Below are 23,271 nucleotides of genomic sequence, written 5' to 3' on the forward strand. Positions count from 1 at the left end.
TTAGTGATTTGTATGTTCGTAAAATAAATTCCCTGATTGGTTGGTTTCTGTGGGCAGGGCATTATTTTCGTGTCAAGAGTGACACTGTTACCCTACCCCTTGACCGTGGGGGCTTGAACCTAATATCAGTCAGAGCGAAATGTACTGCATTCTTTCTAGCTAACAATTATAAACAATTTCAAGTTACTGACCAAATCACCCATCAATGGATTTCTTGTTGGATCTCTTCCCTCCCTGCACCTAATCCTCCTAATATGATGTCACTCAAACAGGCCCCGGTGTATATTCAACACTGCGTGCAAGGTTGGTCCTATGTTCCTATCTCTGATCCTACAAACTACTCCCATATCCGCTTTCTATCCACACACTTCCACGCACCTCTTTGCAATAATATCGTTCCGCGTATCCAAATGAAATTTCCAACAAAAAATTGGTCCAGAATTTGGTTCAATATTCATAACACCAATTTGACATCAGCGGTCGTGAGTGTCTGGTATACGATAGTAAATGAGCTCGTACCTACTCATGTTAAGTTAAAACGTATTAGTGTACTCCCGACGGATATGTGTCAACACTGTAATCAGGAAGACACGCTAGAACACAGATTGACGTTGTGTCTTCACTCTTCTTCTATCTGGGCTAAATTACAACGCCTGTTAAGTGTGATTTGCCGAGAACCTGCACATAAGTTTGATCATAATTATGCTTTGTTCCCAGACTATAAGTTTTTTCCAATCACGAAAAACAATAGCGTCACATGGTTAATCGGTCAAACGATTTTTTATCTTATGGACACATATCCGTATGGAAATGAATATGCATATGTGATGTTTCTTAAAACTGCTTGTAAACAATTTTCTGTAAATGTAGCTCACAAATATTTTTCAAATTATTTACGTATACTATGTACTGAATATCTGTCCTAAGCTGTTTTAGTTTCCTGTAACTCTTCTGCAAATGGCAAATAAAAAAAAAAGTGGACTAAAGCATTCATCTAAAGATTTTGAGACACCATTCAAGAGTAGTTCGAATCCCACTAGAGTACAATTTGGTTTTACCTCTTCTTGACGTTTCTGTTTGTGATCCTGCCGCATTCTATTAAATATAATTCCGTAATACGCTAAAATATACGTAATATTTGAAGTTCTTAACCTCCCACTTCTACATTTTTCAAGCTCAATTGAGAAGAAAGAGGGAAAATGAAAGTACAAAGATTTACAATAATTACTTAGCATTTACTGTCATTGTAATTGTGGATATTTTATTTATGAAAATGTATAACGAACTAAAAATATATTTAGTAGGTCACATGTCTCCGATTTTCGATTCTAACTTGAAAGTTACAGTTTAGGCGGTGACATATCGAAGACCCAGGGGGTTGAGGGGGTTGTAACCCCTCCCATTGAAACTTTTATGTTCTATTGAAATAAAAAGTGTTTCAGTTTATAATCTTGGAAAAGCAACAATCACTATGTGTTGAGGATGGTTTATTTATACTACGATTTATCACTTCCAAATGTGTAGAAGATGTGACTGGATATTGTGTATAATCATTCAAGAAATATAAGACAACGAAGAGACTTCGTAAACCCTTCACGCCACCCCAGGAAGGACGAAGTGCGTCCCGCCGTCACTCGGTTGGGAACTACTGCTTGCGAGGGAAACATTCTAACAGTGTGTTAGCGTTTCCTTCCTCGCCTTCCAATTGAATTGTCTGTGTACTGTGCATGCGCCAGTCAATTTCCATAAAAGATCATAAATAACCCTGATACTTTCTATAATATTTACGAAAAAACGTGTAACAGAATCTATATCAACAACATACATCATGCATCGAAGTAACGAAAACGTTCATGAAACAAATTAATAGATATATTATATCAAAGTAAATTAGGTTTAAATTTTAGGCAATAGAAAATGTTATTCTGTAATAGGAACTACTACTCGAAGCCTTTGCTAAGATCACTAATTGTTACCATAGCCGAGTGGTCTAAGGCGTTCGGCTTGTAAAGCACCATTCGAACTTACTTAGAGTCCCCGCCGGATACAACGCTTTTTTCTCTCTTTTTTTTCACCTGTTCTCGATATTTCTGTCTGTGTTCCTGTCGGATTCGATTAAATAGAATTTCGAATAGAGACCAATAAATAGGCCTATATGATAAATAATCATTTATTTGCGAATCTGCACTCGTACAATATACATTTTCGAGATTTTGATTTTGGAAATGAAGTGTATGTAATATTGAATAGTAAAAATAGTAAAATAAAAAAATATTCGTATAAATATTGATTAATTAATTAGTGTTAAACATGGCTTTCCAATCAGGATTATATAGAGAGGACTTACTTCTAAATGCAATCCGAAAACAAATATTTGAATTTTAATCTGACCTAAAGTTGGTAACTTACAGGATAATTTATACATGATTGGTATTGTAATTTTTATGCTTTTATTATAATCCTCTATAAATTATGATTTTACCAATTCTAAATATAGAACGAGAAACAAGTGTAATATTATATTTGTCACGAAAAGCTTTTAAGCAATGATGCTTTCAGGACGTGATCTGAGGGAGAATTTGAGACCCCTCTCGAGCTAAGAAATTTCCGCCTTCAGGACCATATATTCGATCGTGCTCAATGTGGACTACCAATGTTTGCCCTCCACCCACATATTGAAATTCCCCCGAGGATAATTTTCTGAAGTCACCACTGTTTATAAATAGTTTTTCGTTACAAATCAGAAGATAATAGAATAGTGACAATACTTCATTTTTTAGCTATGGATTTAAGATTCGCAATTCATATAATGTTCCGTTCTAATCGAATTTGAAACAAAATAAGTTTTCAATGAGTTACTCAAAGAAATATTTTCAGCCTCCGGATGAAAATAGGAAGACACTTAAAAGAGAAACAACTTGCTAGCGGGTTTAAACACACAAACATGTGATTGATAGTGTATTGACCCAAACCGCTCGACCGTTTTGTACGCCTCTGCGCATCTTCTTTTGCCTTTTGTTATAGCAGTTTACTGTTCCATACTCGCTTTTGTTTATTCCGATACGGCTATGAGTTCTCAGTAAATATTTGGACGTTACAGCTCTTGCAATGTATAAAAGTGTGTTTAGAATAAATCACAATCGATATTATGTCCTAATAACATACGTAAAACAGGTTGAATTCGTGAAATGTTTGAGGTTGGACTGAGCGTAAATGTTTTCATAGTTAGGAGCCTGGATATGCAAACCCGTTTAACGTGGGGATTTAATATTGTGAAATTTGGTACCACTTGATGTATATAACACTGACAACCTAAAATGGTAGGGAAACGGTTTCACTCAACCCCTTTTTGCTATAGTGTCGTGTGATGATTCTGCCAAGCTTGGTGTATAAACAACTCACCGTACGGAACCTATTTACAACTTCTCATTTTACAATTGGTTGGCACTAGCAACACTAGCAACCTGGGGTACTTGGGAGAGGAATACAGTGTGTCTACAGCATATTTTCTCTAATGACGAATGATGTTTATCCCACGTTTCATGGATATACATCCAGTGGTACAGAAACCATCTTCCACATTGTCATTTCATTTATAGCTCGTTGGCAACACTGACCAAATGGGTATGTCTGAGTGCAAAGTGATATTATCAAACACTTGTTCGAGTCAAATTCTAGCAATGAACCATAAAGGAACATCATGGCCTCAGGCGCTTGTGCGTAACATTCATTTTTATTCTGTAATATGCCATACATAGGGTCACAGACACCAAAAAACCAGCCCCTTATAGGATCAAGTTGCGGGTTTGTCCATAATTTGAAAACAGCTTCGTACTTCATAGCAAGAGCTTTCAGACGATATATATTTTTCTCCCAGGTACTTGGTCCCGATATGGAATCATCCCTAGTGAGTCAAGTCTTTATGCAAGTAAAATTGTGAGTAGGTGACGCGCGAAACATTTCTCCAGTCTGAGATCAATCTCTCCAGTTCAGAGCGTGTTGACCAATCAACATCATATGTTAATCTCAATATTGCTGTGCAAGTAATGTATTAATTCATTATATAATGTATATTCAAAGAAACAAAACACCGATCACACCTGAATCGGAAACTGCTTGAAAGTAGACGAAAATATCAAATCTAGAACAACTACTGGAAATAAGTTTGTAAATGACTCTCTCCATTGACAGATCTTCTCCAATTCTCCCTATTCCAATATGTTTTCTTCTTTCTAGGAACAAGATAAGATCTTGCTTGTCACACTGAGTATGCATTGAAATTGAAATTGAAACAGGAAGACTTGAAAAAGTTTGTCTGGCCAGGATTTAAACACGGGTGTACCGAATAGAAGTTCAAAGCGCTAACCACTCAATTACAGCGCCACTTAACCTTCCACCCAAACTAATTCCTAGTTAAAATCGTTTCATGGAAAAATATAAACAAGATACTCAAATATAACAAAACAAACAAATATAAACAAAATATAAATAAGAAAATATAAGCAACTTGTCTGAATGTCTTAATGACTTACTCGGGATTTCATTTTTAACTCAGAAACAAGTTAAATAGACGTTCCGCAATGAGAAAAATATAACGAAACATCTTTCAAGTTGAGGCTACGTCATTGGCAGAACCGTAACTTGTGGGGGCCCAGGGGCCTACTACCTTGTTCCCCCCAGAGAAGCTCCTCGCCATTCGAGGGGGTCAATTTTGAGACAAAATTTTCTTACCTCATATACGATACGAACATGAAATTAGAAATAAAGCATCAAATAGGGTCGCTACATTACACAAATAAAACAGCACACAGAAGGTAAATAGAACAAAAAAGTGTCGTAGACCCATTTCAGTAATGTCTACTATATGAACAAAAACACCAGAGGTGCAAAAAGTGCAGCCAAGTTCGTCAGCCTCAAAAAGTGTTGAGATGAGGATGGATGAGCCAAGTTCCTTGGCCACTGCATCTGAAAGGAACACTGGAACTTGGCGCGAAGTGTCTAACATATTCGAATACATTAAGATGTCTGTTCCTAGTTTCACGGCCGGGACATTTCAGCCCTAAGGCTAGTGGTAACCCCCAAATCCACCACGCTCACAAACATCATCCCTAAGGCTCGTTAGCATCATTTACTTTGACACTTCGTCGAGGAATATAAGTTTTCCTTGTCTGGGTTTCGAACCACCAATCTTACTGCAGTATACTGTATATGTGCCTTAGCGCCTTAGCAAAGTTGATATTCCTAAGGTTGATTGTGGTCCCAAACCCACCACGCCCACCACCACTATCCACATCATTTTCCTTGACACCTCGCGCCAAGTTCCAGTGTTCCTTTCATATGCAGTGGCCAAGGAACTTGGCTCATCCATCCTCATCTCAACACTTTTTGAGGCTGACGAACTTGGCTGCACTTTTTGCACCTCTGGTGTTTTTGTTCATATTTCACTTCTTTTTGTAGTTCACCATGTCAATATCGTATATTGGAATTCTCAATTGTGGCATATTGCTGCATTTAAATTTAAAATTGTACATTTTTAAAGGAGTCATAGTGTGTCACATACAACATTAGTTCCCAAGGGCTCTCCCACCGGGAATCGAACCCAAGACCTGTACAAGAAAAGCGCACATGCTAGCCACTAGAACAGCGGGGAGGATTTATTCTATTAAATATCTATCAGAGCGTTATGTCCAAACGAGATTCATATTCATTTACCCGAACTACAAAATCACGATCGCTAACATCTCATTTTTCATTACCTAAATACGAAGAGTATCAACAGGGCCCAAAACCCTTGATGCTGAATCCTCGCTGCTACATTACTAGACATAGCTGGTGTTTCAATATACCTAGTTGTTCTCTACCTTTTCACATTGTGAAATTACGGAGTTCATCACATGACGCGCATGTTGCGTAGTTTCATACTGACTCGGGTTTTCCTTCCGATGATATACACCTTTCAAATAGCTTGTAAACTTAATAATATTTGCCACCAACATATCCTAACTGTATATAAAACTACATGAACTGACATAAATGAAAGGGATGCTTCCGGTTGACGTGGAAAGTTGAAATGATGAAGGGGGATGAAGAATTTTCCCATGTTATTTAAATGGGTCTCTTTTTTTTTTTTTTTTTTTTTTTTGACATATAATCTCATGTTTTAGGAACTTGGAATTGGAATAAAAAAAAATGAGATTCGGTATGCTTGTACGATTTCATTAGTATTACCTAAGTAAATTAGTAAAAATAAACAATTCCAACTTTAGAGTGGTTTTATGGGGAACTGAAAAATCTTTCCCATGGTACGTATTTATATGGGACACCTTTTACACCACAAAATTATACGGCACTTCCTGTAGGGTTACAATGATTAAATTTGACGTGATTGTAGTTTTTTGGAACTAACCGACAGAAAAATTGCCAAAAGTGAATATTTTTAATTTTTAGGGAGTCTAAAGGGGAGATGAAGAAATTCCCCATGCTATTTAAATAGGGCCTTCGCCAAGTGAACTTTGTGGTAAACAAACACTGTGCTCGTGGGTTTTCTCGGGGTTCTCCCGTTTCCTCTCACTTTCTTCATTCCACCATTTCACTCATCTCTCATCATCACCGTCTCCTTTAGCCTAACCGGCATAACCGTGGGACGTAAAACTCAAAGATTTCATTTCATTTTCATTTCATTTAAATAGGCCTTTTTTTTGGACTTATAATCTCATATTTTAGGTACTTGAAATTAGAATACAAACGTGAAATTCGGTATGCTTCAACGTTTTCGTTAGTATTACCTAAGGAAGTCAGTAAAAATGAAAATATATAAATTTAGAGTGGTTTTATGGGGAACAGAAAAACTTTTCCATGTTATTTATATTGGACGTCTTCTACACCCCAAAATGTTTAGGCACTTCCGGCAGGGTTAGAATGATGAAATTTGGCACGATTGTAGCCTCCCGGGACTAACCAACAGGAAAATTGCTAAAATTGAATATTTTTAATTTTTAAGGAGTCTAAAGGGAGATGAAGAAATCACCATGTTATTTAAATAGGCGTTTTCCTGGAATACAAAATCTTATCTTTTAGATAGTTGAAATAGGAAAAGAAACTTGAAATTCGGGAATTGTAAGCTTAAGAGGTGTGAGGAAGTAGGACGAGCAAAGGCGAGGGTGTGGGGGCGAACCCCCGAAGGGCAAATTCAGGAAATATGAAGAGCAAAGGCACGAAATTCACTGTTGATGAAAAGGCTGACACGTAAGAGATTCTCACACTGTTCACAGATGGAGACACGAAGTATCAAGAACATTTTTACATAACGACTGTGGTAACTATAATATAACTCTGGTACCAATATATTTACGAAATCGGTTACATTTTGTTACCGTTTGTAAAAATGTCTCACATAAATTCGAACAATTGGATTTCTCATTTCTTCAAAAACTACATTAATTTTAAACATTCTCACCTCAACATTATCTTACTTATCAAATTAATTTCAATATCTATTTAATACCAATGACTGCAATAAAGGAAAAATATTCACCGAAAAAAGACAAAATATTGGCTTTCCTTGTCTGGGTTTCCAACCACGAAATTTATGGCAGTATGTACGTGTCTTAGTCCACGGTTTTAAAAGTTAACTGATTCACAGAACGCGCCTCATTAACTTGCTTAACTACTTAGTACTAGCTCTCACTTATTTTACTCGCACACTCAGAAAAACTGTATGTGGCGTACGTAAAAACGTTTGTTACATGTGTAAATCCTGTAGTTGTTGGACTTAACGTACACTAAACGTATAACTGAAAAAGTATATTTGAACGTACTTTCCGTATAAGTGTTCCAAATAAACGTACTTTCTAAACGAACTAAAAGACTTTATCTAGGCGGTCAGGATCTCACATACAGATTTCCGTACGTAACTTATAGCTGACGTACGTAATATACGGAAGACTGTTAGATGTCAGACATCCTGCAACGACATTGTGTAACATCTAAGCGAGAAAGAGGGCAGTACGTATGTAGCATATGGATAACGTATGTTAAGTATTGATTTCTGTAGTAAACATCAGGATCCTGTATATTTGTACACTATACCGCTACCCGGATAACGGATTTTTCTCAGTGACCTTAGCTCATTTCTCTATTAACCTAGAACGACAGGGACACGAACACAGAAACATCGAAGAGAGTTAAGATTCCAAAGGCTCTTCCACCGGGAATCGAACCCAGGACCCCATACACCAAAGGCGCACGTGGTAGCCAATAGACCAGCGAGAAGGGCACCAACTCGACCACTCAGACGATTGACAACATTATCACTATGTACATGATGTGTTCAATAACGGAATCGTTCCCGATTTCTGATTATAAGAACAGTTTTTTTGCTAATGAAAAAATTTCCGTAGCAAATTCCTCAAATTTCATTTTCAAGCCGTTATAGTGTACCTTTATAGAGAGTTTCGCATTTTTATCTCATTAAGAAGTACCTAATGGCTATGGACAGTTTTTCGCCCATAAAAAGTCCCCATAGTACATTCCTTAAATTTGGAACCTTTACTTACACAGGCCATTACATAAGGTAGATACCATTATGCAGAGTTTCAATTCTCTATCTCATTTGGAAGCACCTAATCAATGATGAGTGAGTAAATGAAACGATCTCTGTTTGAGTAAGGACAATTTTTTGCCCATAGAAAATTCCATAGCACATTCCTTAAATTTCGGATATTTTTCATATTCAAGCCATTATAAACTACCTTCGTGTAGACATTCACATCTTCATCTCATTGGGAAGTACCTAATGGCTACGGACAATTTTTCGTCTATAAAAAATTTCCCATAGCACATTCGTCACATTTCGGACTTTTTCCATACTCAGGTCATTATAAGATACCTTTATGCAGTTTCACGTTTCTATCTCATTGGGAAGTACCTAATCATTTTGATGAGTGAGTGAGTGAATCGATTTCTTGCTTCGCTAAGGAAGTTTCTTGCCTATAAAAACTTTCCCGTAGAACATTCCTCAAATTTTGGACTTTTTCCATACTCAAGTTATTATAAGGTATCTTTATAAAGAATTTCACGTTTATATCTCATTGGGAAGTACCTAATCAATTTGATGAGGGAGAGAATGAACCGATTTGTGTTTGACTAAGGACAGTTTTTCGCCCATAAATAACTCCCATAGCACATTCCTCACATTTCGGGCTTTTTTCATGTTCAAGTCATTATAATGTACCTTTATGCAGAGTTTCACGTCTCTATCCCATTGGGAAGTACCTAATTAACTTAATAAGTGAGTGAGTGAAACGATTTCTTGCTTGGCCAAGGACAGTTTTTTGCCTATAAAAACTTTCCTGTAGAACATTCCTCAAATTTCGGACCTTTATCCATACTGAAGTCATTATAAGGTATCTTTGTGCAGAGTTTCACGTCTCTGTCTCATTAAAAAGTACCTAATCAATTTGATGAGTGAGTGAGTGAAACGATTTTTTTCTGGGTAAGGACAGTCTTTTGCCCATAAAAAATTTCCCATAGCACATTCCTCAGATTTCTGACTTTTTCCATACTCAAGTTATTGTAGGATACCCTTATGCAAAGTTTCACGTTTCTATCTCGTTGGAAAGTACCTAATCAATTTGATGAGTGAGTGAGCGAAACAATTTTTTTCCTGGCTAAGGACAGTTTTTTGCCCATAAAAGATTTCCCATAGCACATTCCTCAGATTTCGGACTTTTTCCATACTCATATCGTTATAGGGTACCTTTATGCAAAGTTTCACGTTTCTATCTCATTGAGAAGTACCTAATCAATTTGATGAGTGAGTGAGTGAAACGATTTTTTTCCTGGCTAAGGACAGTTTTTTGCCCATAAAAGATTTCCCATAGCACATTCCTCAGATTTCGGACCTTTTGCATACGCATGTTATTGTAGGGTACCTTTATGCAAAGTTTCAGGTTTCCATCTCATTGGGAAGTACCTAATCAATTTGATGAGTGAGTGAGTGAAACGATTTTTTCCTGGCTAAGGACAGTTTTTTGCCCATAAAAAATTTTTCATAGCACATTCCTCAGATTTTGGACTTTTTGCATACTCAAATTGTTATAGGGTACCTTTATGCAAAGTTTCACGTTTCTATCTCATTGGGAAGTACCTAATCAATTTGATGAGTGAGTGAGTGAAACGATTTTTTTCCTGGCTAAGGACAGTTTTTTGCCCATAAAAGATTTCCCATAGCACATTCCTCAGATTTCGGACTTTTTCCATACTCAGGTTGTTATAGGGTACCTTTATGCAAAGTTTCAGGTTTCCATCTCATTGGGAAGTACCTAATCAATTTGATGAGTGAGTGAGTGAAACGATTTTTTTCCTGGCTAAGGACAGTTTTTTGCCCATAAAAAATTTCCCATAGCACATTCCTCAGATTTCGAACTTTTTCCATACTCATGTTATTGTAGGGTATCTTTTTGCAAAGTTTCAAGTTTCTATCTCGTTGGGAAGTACCTAATCAATGTGATGATTGAGTGAGTGAAACGATTTTTTTCCTGGCTAAGGACAGTTTTTGCCCATAAAAAATTTCCCATAGCACATTCCTCAGATTTTGAACTTTTTGCATACTCCAATTGTTATAGGGTACGTTTATGCAAAGTTTCACGTTTCTATCTCATTGGGAAGTACCTAATCAATTTGATGAGTGAGTCAGTGAGTCAGTGAGCCTGAAAACGGCATATTTTGGGGGTCCAGTACTCAAATATGGTTGAAGGTAGGAATGTGAGATTTGGCATATGAGTACATCTGTGAGATATCTCCTTATATTCTAAATTTCATGTTTCTACCCTTAATAGAATCGTTTTTACAAAGCCTCGAAATCTGCGATTTTACCCAAAACTCTTGTTCGTGTATAATATGCTTACGGCAGTGCAGGCCAGTTTTCATTTTCTTCGCGGAACTTGGCTGCCATGCACTACCGTGCATGTTGATTAGAGTGGCTCTAGAAATAATACTTACTCGTATGGCTTTGAGATTTATCAATATTTTCCCCTTAATTTTGTCATGTATGGAATGTGCCCAGGGAATATCCGACAGAACCGTAGACCTTGCCGTGCGGGAGAGAAAAAGGCTCCGGGGGCCCATAAAAATTAACAGAAAGTTTTAAAGAGTGGGCCAAGAATTACAAAGACATTTTTTTCTAGGGGCCCAAATAAGCTTATTAATGCTTGACCCCCCCAGAAACAAACTAAGTTACGGCGCTGGACATCGGTAGCAGGAATGGTCCCGATATACATTACATTTCTTCTTTACCATAACTTCTAATTTCCAAAGAAGAAAAGACGACAGAAATTATTTTCATATACTTTGGATTGTATCATACAGTATCAATACGTGTAAAAATAGACAGTTCCTTCTTTATGTTTCATAACTACTAGTTTATTTTCTCATATCCATATGTGGAATTTGTGGCAAATTGAGCCAGTGGCACTAGCCGAAGGACCTCGGGCGTTCGGTTTCTGATCATGAGGCGCAATCCACTAGGGGTTTGGATTTCTCTGAAGAGCAAGGTCGGAATTTTAACTGTCTTCAGTATTTCTGTATTCGTGTCCCTGTAGTGTTTGGAATACGTCGAAAGGGCATGAGCTGCCAGTGGCAAACAATACTCCGGTTGCGGTGATTTGTTTAAAAAAATGTAAAAGCAGGAAACTTCCATTGCAACTGCCTGGGTTCAAATTCCGTCGTGGCAAATATTAATTTTTCTGAATGGGAAGATAATGTTTATATATTTGGAATTGTAATTATGTTACTCGTTTATTATTATTATTGATACCACAGAAAGAAAGAAAAGTTAACGTAGACGAAGGTATTCATAGGAAAAGAAGATATGTACAGTATGTTGGATGTTTCTTAGGTTTACACATGAACGAAATTTTATTCCGTTTATGGATTTACAGATAGAATTATCATTTGATGAAAACAAGAAATGGAATAGAAATATTATTAGCTGATAACAGTAATGCATTTTGTTTAGCCCTTCTGCTAGGTAGAAAGGTGAGGTGACATCTTATATAGAATCATTTCGTGACTAGCGTTGTATGTTTGATCACTATTTGCAATTTGTGCACAGCTAGGAATAATTCCTTCGAACTCAGTTTTGGCCCATACTACAGCAGTAAGGACGTGTTTAGCTCTAATGTATTCAATTCTTGTCCAAACACGTTACGTCCCAGAGAGTTACGAATGATTGTTGATACGGATGACGTAATTTTGTGTTGTTGGCATTTCACCTGTGAAGGAAGTCGTCTCGACTCTTAGACCCAGAGAAATTGAATACTATTCATGTTAGTATACATCAGAAGTATCAGTATTGCAAATTATGAAAATTTCCTGAATTGCTACAGCCGGGATCGAACTCACGTCCCCAACATTATGAAACTAATGCTTAAGCCATTACTCCAAAAAGTCACTGTGGTGGGAGAAGGAAAATTGGAGTTGCAGTGAATTCAGTAACTAAACACTTTTACGATTCCAGTGTAATAATGCAGAAACTTTCTGATTTCAGTCATGATAAAGTAGTAAATTATTCTGCAGAAAGAATAGTCCAGAGAAGTCAACTTTAAAGTGACAACTCATATGTACGGAGGCGCTACCGTATGCTCTTGCCTCGGACCCTGATTTTCACGGCACGACAGATACTTACATTGATTAGAATCTGGTGTTCAGGGCACTGAATTATTTTTTTAAATCAACTAATTTAACGAACCTTCCTCAGTACCTTGTTGCCTATTTTGAAGCGTTTTACTCACTTTTACAGTTTTTTTACTAACTCTTTAAGAACGGGGACAAAAACAAAGAAAGATGGAGGACAGTAAAAATCACGATCACTATTCACGCGTTCTTCCCTTGCCTGAAGTAAAACAATAAAATATGGTGAACATGTAATTTTTGATCTTCTATCTTCTATGTGGTGTCTAATCCAGAGTTGGAGTGGGCCAGTGGATCAAATGTATTGAAGAAGAAGAAAATTGAAGAAGCAGTTGTGGTTAAATTTATATAATGGCAATCAAGGTGGAACAAAACGAGCCCTGCGGGAATTCAAACCTGCTCCTTCTACTCCTCCAACTACTACTACTACTACTACTTATACAGTGGATTCGTATAGCAAAATCTTACACTTAACGTAACCATTTTTAGTATTATTTCAAGTTATTTTACTTTAAAAAAGTATTTTGAAAATTTTAAAAATAAAATATAAAAATAAAAAATTTTCCTTGGCCCGGGTTTGAACCCATACCAAAACAATCATAATTACTAGCCCATTGCGCTAGTACTTTCGGCCAGGAAGACCGCCAGAACAGATAGTTCATTTTTGCTATATTTGTGCTACGTGGCGAGAAACGGATAACTCCAACTTACCAGAACAACGTATTTAGCTCCTATGAGTAGGGTCGAGCGTGATTTAAAAGTACTTCGGAACACTGGTCAATTTGTTTACGTTTTACTTTGAAGGCCTACATTTCTCTTTTTCATTTGTTTCTCTTTACTTACCTCAGATAACTATATCAAAGTGGAAAAAGAACTTGAGGCATTTTAGATATTGATATTTGTAATTGTAATAATAGCAATAGGACGTATACTACTACTTGGCTTTCGAGACCCACAGTTTAACTACTGGAAAAATTCGTTTTTGAATCACTGTAATATATAAATTCTTATATGTAAAAATGGAATGTAAGTATGTGTGCCTACACGTCACTGGTAAATTGCAGTCAATTAAAATGATTTTAGGTATATAGTTAGACTTTAATTCAAACTGTGATGTTATCATATTGTGCTCATTATAATAATATTCTAACGAATCGTGGGGATCCGAATATTTGCGAAAAAAATTGAGCATCTCACAAGCCATTAAACCTACGGAGCTGAAATTCAGTATATTAACGTATTATTGAAAATGAACAGAACGTCTCCTAGCATTTTTAACATTCTCCTTTATGGGGAGGGGTGCACTTTCCATATATGGTAAACAGATAGTGGGTTAGTTTGTAAAAATAATCGAAAACGATCGATGTTAGTTGAGAAAGAAGAAATAGAGCCGGGTTTGATTTCCGGCGGGAGATCATGTGGTTCGGATTCACGTTAATCCGTACCCCATGCCATTAGTGTAGATGGACCATTGATGGACAACTAGCCACATTTTGTCAAAAATTAGCGGCCCCACAGCGACGATCTGCTGTACTCCCTGTTCCGTTTTGAAAATTATACCACCAGTGGCAGAGACGCGACAAAACGCCAATGAACCACAAAATTTCTCTTCAAAAATATGTTACATCTCCTATATATGTGATTTGTTTACATTAGGATGAGTTTTAAAAGCAAAAAAGTATACCATAAAAGTACCCTAGGAGTGCTCGAACCACCAATCTTACGATTGCTGGACGGGTGTTCTTTCGACTTCGCCACGGAGGCGATGAAGCAAACGTCGCTTGTAAAGGGATAAATCGTTGAGATCTTTTTAATTTGGTCAATCTGAGTGCTTTTTTAACCGTGTATATGAGACAATAACTGTTTGGGATAAGATGTAATTTATAACAAAATGACGCGTGTCTATTTACTTTATTTCATAGTTCTCCCATACTCACTTTCTAATGATCGACGTTATTCTTGGCCCCCAGGAATAATTCGTCAGGAACATATAATCTATAACAATAACCGCATGTACATGACTGTCGATAGTTCATGTTGGTCCCTTCGCGATTCTCCGCAACGAATCGATGGAGCGCGCACCAAAACGAAGTCCTCGCTGCTACGCGGTGTCAACTTCAAGACCCCGACTCCAGATATCTGTTTCGACTCGACGAAAGCCTGCGGCTAGTGGTTCACTAGCGGCAATCCTTCGACTCGTCCTTATTTTGACGATCGACATTTACCCCCAAGTGGGCCACTAAGTGTTGGCGACGTTTACGGCATGGGGTAGGTCCACGTCTCGTATAACCTGGCTGTTGAAAGGGACGTTAAACTCAAAATCAACTCAACAAAAAATACAGTGCTTTCCATCATATATCCATATATGCTTACCATGCGCTTTATAATAATTGCTAAGCTTCTTTATTATATAGTGGGCTAAGAGCACAGGGCAATTAACCCATAATTAACCCTTATTTCCAACATTGTTCTAGATTTGACCGAACTATAGAGATTCATCTTAGAATAGAGAAGTGTTTCGTTAGTCACCTACTTTACAATTTTTCCTGCATAAACACCTGGATCAGATCTACCACCTGCTGTCAGTGTCAACAAAAGTTACGTGTAAGTTGCGTTACATGTGTCTAGACGTTCTCACAACTGCAAATGACCTGGACCCGAAGCAATGGAATTAGATCACTTAGGGGGGAAATACTTTTGTAAGTGGCTGTTCAAGAAAATTTGCAGAGCCGTAACTTTTGGGGGTCAGGACACAACTGCCCCAGCGGAAGCTCCCTGCCTTTCGAGGATGGCCCATTTTAAGGCAAAATTTTCTACTCCATATATAATATGAACATGAAATTATAATTGAAACATCAAGCAGGTTCACTACATTACATAAACAAAACATCACAAAAAAGGTAAATAAACCAAAAATGAGTCGGGGGCCCAGTTCAGTAAAAAATGTCTACTTTTAGGCGGCCTAGATATAATATTTATTCGTATGGCATTGATATCACTAGTCTGCGATGATTTTATTGCATAAGTGCAATAAATTTCTGTGATGCGGTGATTGCCACCTAAGCCTAAAAGAGAGGTTAGTTTTGTCTCATCACATCACATTTTGTGACAAAATCGAGATAATCATTTTACCTATTGATCCATATGCGTCTCAAGCCAGGAGGACTAAACATCCTGATTGGCTGAAATGCTATTACTTACATGGCGTGAAATGTTGTAGCAATAGCTAAACAACAGCTTATAGTGTCCGCCTAGCGGTACAGTACGGTATTATCGCCTAGCGGCATTGTTTTGTTTAGTATATTGCTTTTCCTGCGAATGATTCATACAATTTCGCTGTATACTACCTAATTGTGCTCAGTGCTTTGAATTCCCTAATATCGTGGTGTGTACTTAGTATTTAGTGACAAAAGTGAAGTGGTTGTACGCAGACTTTTCGGAATGCAACGTCGAGGTTGTAAGAATAATCCAGATGTATCTTGTTATATATGTGGGACATTTGTGTCCATGAAACAACGGCACAATATAACTTCCTTTGTGCGAAACGCTTATCTTGCGTATTTTGGTATAGCATTAGGAGATCAAGACAAGACGTGCATCGAAAAACTGCGGCAATGGATGAAAGGTGAAAGACAAGCATTGCCGTTTGGAATACCCACTGTGTGGCGTGAGCCTACTGACCACAGCACCAATTGCTACTTTTGTTCTGTGAATGTGAAAGGTTTTAACAGTAGGAACATGCCTAAAATTGCTTACTCAACTAAAATTCCATCAGTCGGTTTACTAGTATCCCATGGTCCTGACATACCTGTCCCACAGCCACCAGACCAATTAAACGAAGCCTCTTCCGAGTCTCCTAGTTACAACAATGACGATTCGGACTTTGACCCCAAGAATTAACAGAACCTATATTTTTCGAACAGAGTGGTTTAAATGATTTAGTTCGTGGCCTGGGTCTCACAAAGGAATCTGCCGAACTACTGGGATCACGACTAAAGGAGAGGAACCTGTTGATGGCTGAGACGACATACTATTGGTACAGGCATCGTGAACAAAAATTTGCTGCTTTCTTTTCTGCAGAAGATAATATAGTATTTTCCAACAACATTCCGGAGTTAATACTAGAATTAGGATAGTCTGACTATGATCTATTCCAATGGAGATTTTTATCGATGCTTCCGAGCGGAGTTTCAAATGTGTACTCCTACACAACGGAAACAAGCTAGCATCCATTCCAGTTGCTTATTCTGTTTGTCATGAGGTTAAGCTACGAAAACCTTGATTTGATGTTGAACAAGATAAAGTACCACAAACATCGATGGCTAATATGTGGGGATTTTAAGGTCATTGATCTTCTGTTGGGTCAGCAGTCAGGCTGTAGCAAATTCCTATGTTTTCTGTGTGAGTGGGACAGTCGGGCAAGGGCAGTTCACTGGACTCAAAAGGAATGGCCAGATAGGCAGAGGAATGTTGATTCGAAAAACTTACAACGCGAAGTCTTGTTAATGCACATGATATACTGTTACCTCCCCTTCACATTAAGCTTGACTTAATGAAGCAATTTGTAAAGGCTCTAGATACTGAAGGTGAGTGCTTGAAATATCTTTGTCAAAAATTTCCTGGCATCAGTAATGCATAAATTAAAGAAGGCATTTTCGATGGTACAGATATTAGGAAACTTTTTCGTGACACAAATTTTGAAAATGTCATGAACCAGAACGAGCGTTCAGCATGGCAAACTTTCCGAGATGTAGCGAAAAACTTTCTTGGCAACAGAAAGGATACAAACTATAAAGACATGATGGAAAGAATGCTACTGTGTTTTAAAGAATTGTGTTGTAACATGAGTTTGAAAGTGCATATGCTGTTTTCCCATTTGGAATATTTTCCGGACAATTTTGGAGTCGTGAGTGAGGAACAAGGAGAGAAATTTTATCAGGATCTCAAGGAACTCGAAAGTCGTTACCAAGGCAAGTGAAATTGCAGCATTTGCATACTACTGCTGGTTGTTGCGGAGAGAAGATTATGCCACTAGTCACAAGTGTGCCGCGACAAGAGTCAGTTTTTCAGGGGAAAGGCGTAAAACCCACTAGTGTGGATTTTTTTGTGCGGCATGTGATGACCTATGGGTGCGTTATTTCCTCCTTTTAAAATGGCGCAGATGAGAACACAAATTCTAAAAAACTATGGAGTTTTTGTTTGCTTGCTTTAAGAGTCTTACTGTTTTATAGTGAATGCTTATCCATAAGCTTTGCTTCTTTTTTCCCCGTTTTCTTGCCTTATTTGTTTCTAATATTGTGATTACGAGTTAACTTACTGTCGCATAAAGCACTAGAAATACAAATATAAGATATTAATATTGTTTATATTAGTAAGTGTATCAGTATTCGTAACAGTGTTATGAATAGCAATAAACTGTTAGATACATTGATATTGGCAACGTTAATATGCAATTTGCAAGAAAACCTGATGTGCAATGACTAAGCCCATTTCTATTCTGAATTCGATACACCCGAAATATGAAACGTGGCATACTATACTTCCTGCAATGATCCAAAAGTTAAAATTCGCAGGCTAGTGTATTTTTCAATATTGTCCCCTTAATTAATTAATCATGTATGAAACGGGCCCATGAGCGTAACTAAAGGTCCAGCAGCCCTAGCTGTGGTGGAGGGCCTACAGGCTCCGGGAAACCCATAAAGATTAAGACAAAGATGGATAGAGGGATCCAAAAATTACAAAAACAATTTTCTAGAATGCCCAAATAGGCGTATTAATGCTTGGCTTTTCCCCCAGAAGAAAATGTAAGTTACTACGGTGAATATTTGTATAAAATTTGAAGTTTCTACACTCAACAGTTTTGCAGATCCTTTGATGAGTAAATTTGTGAGTGAGTCTTGAGTGAGTTAAAAGAAATTCTTTCAAAAAATAAATATTAATATTAACTGAAATGAATTAAGACGATTCTTTAATTTTTTTGTGAGACCTTAGGCTCTATAAAATCATTCATTCATAATTCATAAACCACTCATTTTTTGTTTTGTCCCTAGCTCACCGAAGAGATTTTCTAACTATCGAAACATCTCATGTAATTACTCAGTAGTTACTGAGTAATTTTGCTGATCATGAGTGTGCTTGAAAGCAAATTTTATTACAGTCTCTTTTTTGCCACTGTTTCTGAAAGCTGAGTAAAATTTGGATGTTATCAGTTCTTTTATAACGATGAAAACCCAATAAGAACGCATTTAACTTGATTGATCCTTAGTTTAATATTTTTTTTATCAGTGTATGAGAAACTTACCTGTAAGATTGACAGCTTCATCAAATGTAACTCCATTCTCTGCAAATAAAGAACAAATAGTGAGATATTCTGATTCAATAAACTTAAGCAGATAAAAAGGAACATTACGCTGGGTACACAACAAAAAAAAGTCTTAAAGAACTACATTTTAACACAGGCCAGTAGTCTGATTTTGACTACCACTTTAGTGTTTTTGGCTTTTGCGCTAGCACAAAAGATAATGTGGGTCAGTGGGTCGTTGGTCAAGTGGGTCAAGATTTGTGAGTAGAACAGTGAGTCTTGGGTCAACAGGAAGTGACTCACTGCAACTGACCTCCCACCGTGACCGACCAACTCACAATGACCCATCGATCCACCAGAACCCACTCTAACTCATTATGACCCACCAATCCACTCTGCTTAGTGCACTCTAGACAGCATCTCCTGAACACTGGTGAATTTGTTTGCGTTTTACTTTCAACGCCTCCATTTTTCTTCATTTTTCATTTGTTTCTATTTACTTATCTGAGACGAGTATGTCTAACAAGGAGAAACCATCTTTGGTAAATGAGCTTCAGGACCATTTTTCACGAGGTAGTAGTGCACATTTGAAAGGTTAATATTACAAACTAGAAGAGGGCAAAAGCCAAAAATTGCTGAGAAATGCACCTTAAAATTTCCGACTCACCGCATATATGATACGACGCGGAAAGTTACTAAGTCAGGCCGTGGCAAAGTGAGAAACATCTACAGCTCACGTACAAAGGATCTCGAGTTCGATTTCCGTTCAGGTCATTTATTGTTTTCTGCTTTAACCAATAAAGAAGTAATTCGTCACTACTAGTAAAATATTAATTCACCATATGTTTATAATGCATAAAACAATAGAAATATTCAACTCAGTTATAAAACCTTTCAATGTTCCATGTCAACTAGCAACACAATGTAACCTACTTTGTAAATATATTGATATAATCAGTTATATTTATATTCTTGTTACCAGAGTTGTTGTCTAAAACTGTTTTTGACGCTTCGTATCTATATCTGTGGACAGTGTGCGATTTACAAGGGGAAGGAAGGAGATTCCCCTTCGGTTATAGGATATATCCAGTTAAACAACGGCTGTGATAAACCTCTGATTAGTGATAATTTGTCAGCCTTGTTTTTTAAAATGTAAACTCTTTAGTCAGTTTAGAGGAGAGCGCGGATCATGATTTAGAGTGGATAACAATATATATTGGTGGGTAGTAGGTCACAGATCAAACTTTCATTGACCAACGCCACCTCTGGCTAGCACAAATATGTGTCACTCATTTAACATGTTGGTAATGACCAGTGTGAAAATAACACCGCGATACTGATAAAGATCTAGGAGAATGAATGAATAAACACATAAATAGAAATTGCACCATGAGATTCTTTCCAAATTTACCCTGTGTTGTCAGTCAAATTTACCCCTACTCGGATGGTAGATGCGACACATTAAAGTACTAACATAAATAACTATATTATTCGTCAACGATCAATCGAACTTTCCATTTGGTACGAACAATAACTTGGCAAAACTTTCACAGCAGCATCAGAATCATGTGCATCAGCTGGATACAGCTGTATTCTAATTTATATGGTACATAGTACCTTGCACGGGTATGGTAGATTATTGAATAACAGACTTTATTTTGAGGTATAAATGAATCTTTACACGAGCAATGAATAACTTGTTATACTTTCCGTAATCTTTCACATGAAGAGTGTAGCCGGATAAGATGGTGAAAAGTGCCCTTATGCAAATTGTTGTAATATTTACACCAAAGGTACCCAATGTCCAAAGATATCTTTGGCCAGAAAATCAAGTTCGAATTCCTTCGAATTTCGAAATTATTGTTGAAGATTCGAAAATTAAAAATTGTTCATCTCAAAAATGACTCAAGTTAAAAGGATGAAACAAAGTATGAGTATGGTTTGCTTAAAGGCTTTACCAAAAACAGAATACTATTATTTCGCCCTTCAAATATTGAACGAAATGTGCGTTGGAAATATTTCAATTCAAATATGTTTGCTTTGTGTTTCAGTGTGTTTTCCACCATAGAAGCAGCCCCAACCCACTTTTTATATATTTTGACCATAGCTAGATACTCACGGTGCAAATTGGTGTAAAATAATGAAAACTAAATTTGGACACGGTTGGATGTCATGCAACTCGCTCTACCCCATAAATGTTTTGGCCGTCTCGAAATACTGTCAGAAGTCAAATATGGTTGAGTTTCAATTTCTTACTCGTTGAGTCTGCATGACAATATAACTCTTACAATCATACCTCTTCTAGAAACTGCGTGAGAGCGCTAGTGCAATCGATGTTCAGCCTACCTAAGAAGGATGACAATATTTTAAATCCTGATTTACTGCAAACGAGGTTTTAGATTATTCTTATGTTTATAATGTACCCATATACAAAATATTATAAAGCACAAGATGATGATAATTTAAAAACATTCTTTTGCAATGCTTTTCCTGTATTAGAAAACACCTCAAGTAAAACGAAGGACACGGTATATGGAACTTCAAATCTTCAGTACTATGTGGTTTATTACTGGAGTAAAAGACCCCAATTTGTTTAAATCTCTGTGTTCCGAAGTTTCTTTGTAAAGTATCGAGCACGTCAAAGGCAATAAATGTTTGCAGCGACATATGAACATCAAACAGTTTGATTCGCGTATGCACATTCACAATAATACGGTTTTAGACCCCAATATTATACTGTATTTGGAAGATGATCTATATGTCACCTGTATGTATCCATACTATACATCCAGATCGTACCTCGAAATTGTCAGTGTGAGCATTTTTCCAGAACATGGAGATTCATGATATTCTCTTCATAGATAATTGCATGAGTTGAATTAATTTTAACGTCCCTTTCAGCAGTGAGGCTATATGAGACGTAGACCTAACGATTAACAAGCAATCCGAATCACATGAGCTCCCGTCGGGATTCAAAAAAGGCGCGTACAATGACCGCTTAGCCACGAAAAGAGCTCTCGTTAATCATTTTACCCGAGTAGGAAACTAAGAGAAGTAATAGGAACGGGTAAAAAGATTTTTTTTTTGGTCTCTTTCTGTCAACTCCGGGAAGCCCAGGATGTCCGCAGATGACACTTTAGAGAAAGAGCATATACAGTGGGCCACATAAATTCTTGAGATACAAAGTCCGTGATTTGGCAACCCAATTTACGCTTGGTAGAGTAGCTAGAACAGCAGCATGAAGTTGCCCTCACCTGTTAAGAGAACAAATCGTAACGAGTGTCTTGGAACAGGAATGAGCAAAACGCTGGCTGACGAAATGACAAAAAAGAGAATTTGAATACTTGTACTCATAGTACACAGCACAGTAACAGAAAAAAGATATACGGACATCAGAAGCGCCGATGAGAAGATAATACTTGGGAGACCTAAATAATCTTATAATTAACTCAAATGAGCGATTATATAAACTACTTAACTAACTTCAAATGACTATATATATGTGTGTATCAAATAATATACGGATAGATTATGCGATATGTGTAGTAGGTTTTTTTAAGTAAACACAAAGCCTTGCGCTGATTTTTGAAACTATTAACAGGAGTTCCACCTTCAAATTAATTAAAGTATGGATGGATCACTCGGGGTAAGAACGCAGCCCCTAATGAAAATTCTGGGGATCTAACAGGGCCTGTGCTCCCATATTCCGGCGCCACTGTTTGATACATAATATTACTTCGAACGAAGAATTTGTCCGATTTCATTATTCGTTAAGTGACTTTTGAAAGGGCTAAATATTGATATGCAGTAATTTATTTTAAATATTAGAAATTCAAAATTCGATAACACTCAAACGAGTTGGAGAACTTATCCGTACTAAGCGTATTTCCCCTTAGGTTGTAAATATAACTAAGGGTTCCTGACTTGTATAACATTTGTAAAAATTTATACATTGAGACATGAGGAGAGAAGAGTAGAATATAGTGTCAATAAACAGCAATCTAAAAATGCACGAAATTAACGGTTAGTATCAAATATAGAACCATTAACTCTGTAACTCATTTTCTCCATTCATTTTTCTTCCTTTATTTTCAGGATTACATCGGCGCTGAATTTCTCAACTGGAGATTATCTTTTATTTAGCAGCATCCAACTGGAGCTCAGCCTTATAAATGAAACATTTTAAAAAGTGTAAAGGGCGAGGTGGAGAATCGAACCGGGCCGCTGGTTAGGAAACCACAATGCTAACCCACACAGCGTTACTTATTCTGGCTCGCCTA

At 37.1% G+C, this 23,271-nt stretch overlaps 1 protein-coding gene across 1 annotated transcript in view; it reads right to left on the bottom strand.

Moving 5' to 3' along the window:
* LOC145661780 (synaptic vesicle glycoprotein 2B-like) overlaps positions 1 to 22,345 on the bottom strand; it is a 62,600-nt gene extending 40,255 nt beyond the window's left edge. Inside the window, exons 1-2 of the mRNA XM_081727118.1 lie at positions 22,246 to 22,345; positions 18,992 to 19,030 (exon numbers count right to left, since the gene is read on the bottom strand). Of these exons, the coding sequence (XP_081583244.1) occupies positions 18,992 to 19,030; positions 22,246 to 22,345 (139 nt within the window). The remainder of the gene's footprint in view (positions 1 to 18,991; positions 19,031 to 22,245) is intronic.
* Positions 22,346 to 23,271: the final 926 nt, after the last annotated feature.

Source organism: Thermobia domestica, chromosome 10 (assembly GCF_964235325.1).
Source record: "Thermobia domestica chromosome 10, izTheDome1.hap1.1, whole genome shotgun sequence".
In the NCBI taxonomy this organism is placed as follows: Eukaryota; Metazoa; Arthropoda; class Insecta; order Zygentoma; family Lepismatidae; genus Thermobia; species Thermobia domestica.